General features: G+C 38.4%; 1 protein-coding gene across 1 annotated transcript in view; it reads left to right on the plus strand.

Moving 5' to 3' along the window:
- The window catches only part of LOC306774238 (thyroid hormone receptor beta), a gene marked incomplete at its 5' end in the record, with an annotated part of 4,415 nt that extends 2,104 nt beyond the window's left edge, over positions 1 to 2,311 (plus strand). The window contains one exon of the mRNA XM_079264239.1: positions 1,159 to 2,311. Within this exon, the coding sequence (XP_079120365.1) occupies positions 1,159 to 1,400 (242 nt within the window). The remainder of the gene's footprint in view (positions 1 to 1,158) is intronic.
- Between the last annotated feature and the right edge of the window lie 106 nt (positions 2,312 to 2,417).

The raw sequence follows: 2,417 nt of genomic DNA on the forward strand, positions 1-2,417 counted from the left end.
TTTATTTGTAACAAACACTCTTTTTTTATTTGAGGAAAAAATAGTTAACACCATTCTCTAAAACACAGGCATAAAACTTTTTTTTAACTGTATCAATTATATAGACAGCTGCAAAAAATATTATTAAGTGTGCTAATAATAACTAGCATAGTTTTAGAAATATAGTAAATGAAAAGCTTGAGTTAAAATGGCTGACTCATTATAAAAACAGCATCGTAACAGTTTATCATGTAAAAGAAACTTCTGCTGCTGTTAAATGTTTTAAAATTGTCCATTTCTGAATCTCGAGGCCAGAATAAACTCACATTCATTTGACTGAGCTTAACTGAAAACTAGTTAATGCTAATTAGCCACTATGAAGTTGAGAGTATGTGCTATTGCTACTTAACATTACGTAAGGCAAGTTTATTTGTGTTTGAATTTCCCCTCGGGAATAATAAAGTATCTTTGATTGATTTGATTGATTGATAGCACCTTACATGCATTTAACATTTATTTGGATAAGTTAGTTAAGCTATTTCTATGGATGAGCTAACTAAAAGCTTGTTTAAGCTAACCAGCAGCTATGAAGCTTACAGAGTGTGCTGTTTCTTCCTAATATTAACTAGCGTTCAGTTGAATGAGTTAACTCCAAGTTAGTTAATGCTAGTAAATGCTAACCAGCAGCTATGAAGCTTACAGAGTGTGCTGTTTCTTCCTAATATTAACTAGCGTTCAGTTGAATGAGTTAACTCCAAGTTAGTTAATGCTAGTAAATGCTAACCAGCAGCTATGAAGCTTACAGAGTGTGCTGTTTCTTCCTAACATTAACTAGCGTTCATCTGTGTGTTTGCCATTGCTAACTTGCATTAATAAGTATTTTTTTATTGAGTTTTTATTAAGTTAACTGTAAGTTAGCCAATGCTAGTTAATACTAAGTTGTATTAGCAGACTTTGTCAGCTTCATAGCTTCTGGCTCATTATTAGGCAATGTGTTTGTAGCAGTGACTTCGTGGTGGTGGGTGTTGATCAGAACTGTGCTATGAAGTCAACACACACTGTAAGTTTCCTTAACTGAACGGCTTTCACTGCCATTAGTGAGCAAACAGGAAAAGTCATCAGGTCTCCTGTCACTGTAACACAGCTCCTGTAACGCCTCCGATGTCTTTCTCCGATCAGATCGTCCGGGCCTGAGTTGCATGGAGCGAATTGAACGCTGTCAAGAGGAGTTCCTGCTGGCCTTTGAACATTACATCAACTACCGCAAACACAAAGTGGTGCATTTCTGGCCCAAGCTGCTAATGAAGGTGACGGACCTGAGGATGATCGGCGCCTGCCATGCCAGCCGATTCCTCCATATGAAAGTGGAGTGTCCCACAGAGCTGTTTCCTCCTCTCTTCCTGGAGGTCTTTGAAGACTGACCAATGGATTTCAGTGTATGTGTGTCTGCAGGCATGTATGCGTATGCGTGTATGTGTGTGTCCAAGCCTGGGCACCCTGGTGGTCCCAGGGGTGGAACCAGCTGAAGGCCCATCTCAATGAACTCTCTAATAGCACTACTGAGTGTCACTTCATTCCATAGTTTAGGAATAAGCTCTCTGGTCTAGTTTGGGATGGATCACATTGCGGGTACATGTGAATAGCCTCTTCTGTGTGTTTTTCTCTTTATTTTTCCGGGTTTGTTTTCGTATGGTGCATATTACCTTTCACCTCGGACTTCACTCTTTTGTTGTAATGATTGTACAGTTGACATACTGTAATGGTGATCTTATCAAGTTTGTTCATTCATTAGAAACCATGCAAATCTTGTGTTTTCCTTCTTTTACGTTAAAAAACTCACTCACTGCTCTCTTCATAAACAAAACTTTGTGAGCAATCTCTGAGCTTTTCCCCAACCATTGGACTTCTTGGACCCTTTTGCTAAGTTTACCTTCCTCCCCATCACCCTGTGACACGTTAACAGCTGACAGACTCTCAGGGGTCTTCATGTAGCCACATTTTCAAGTTCAAAAGCTCTTGAAAAAATCTGAATTATGCAGCAAAGCAGCAGGTCAAGGTGGAGCTCCAGGCAAAAGGAAAAAATGCAAGCGCTCGTTTTACAAAAGCTCCCATGAAGGTTTCATCAGAAATCTTCCTAAAATCTGCTTCTGTGGCATTTACACACGACGTTGCTACATGACTGCTAACTGCAAGCAGTGAAAGTAGAACGACGGCAGTACGAGGTGATTCCTGGGTGCTGCGTTTCAGGTCAGCGCAGGAAACACATACAGAGTTTAAAAAACTTCAACCAAGCTGTGGAGATTAATTCTGCACGAGTAGACCAAAATATTCACTCAACAGTGACTATGTACATAAAATACATACATACATACATATATATATATATATATATATATATATATATATATATATATATATATATATATATATATATATAT

Source organism: Telmatherina bonti (assembly GCF_933228915.1).
Source record: "Telmatherina bonti genome assembly, contig: scaffold_296, whole genome shotgun sequence".
Lineage (NCBI taxonomy): Eukaryota > Metazoa > Chordata > Actinopteri > Atheriniformes > Telmatherinidae > Telmatherina > Telmatherina bonti.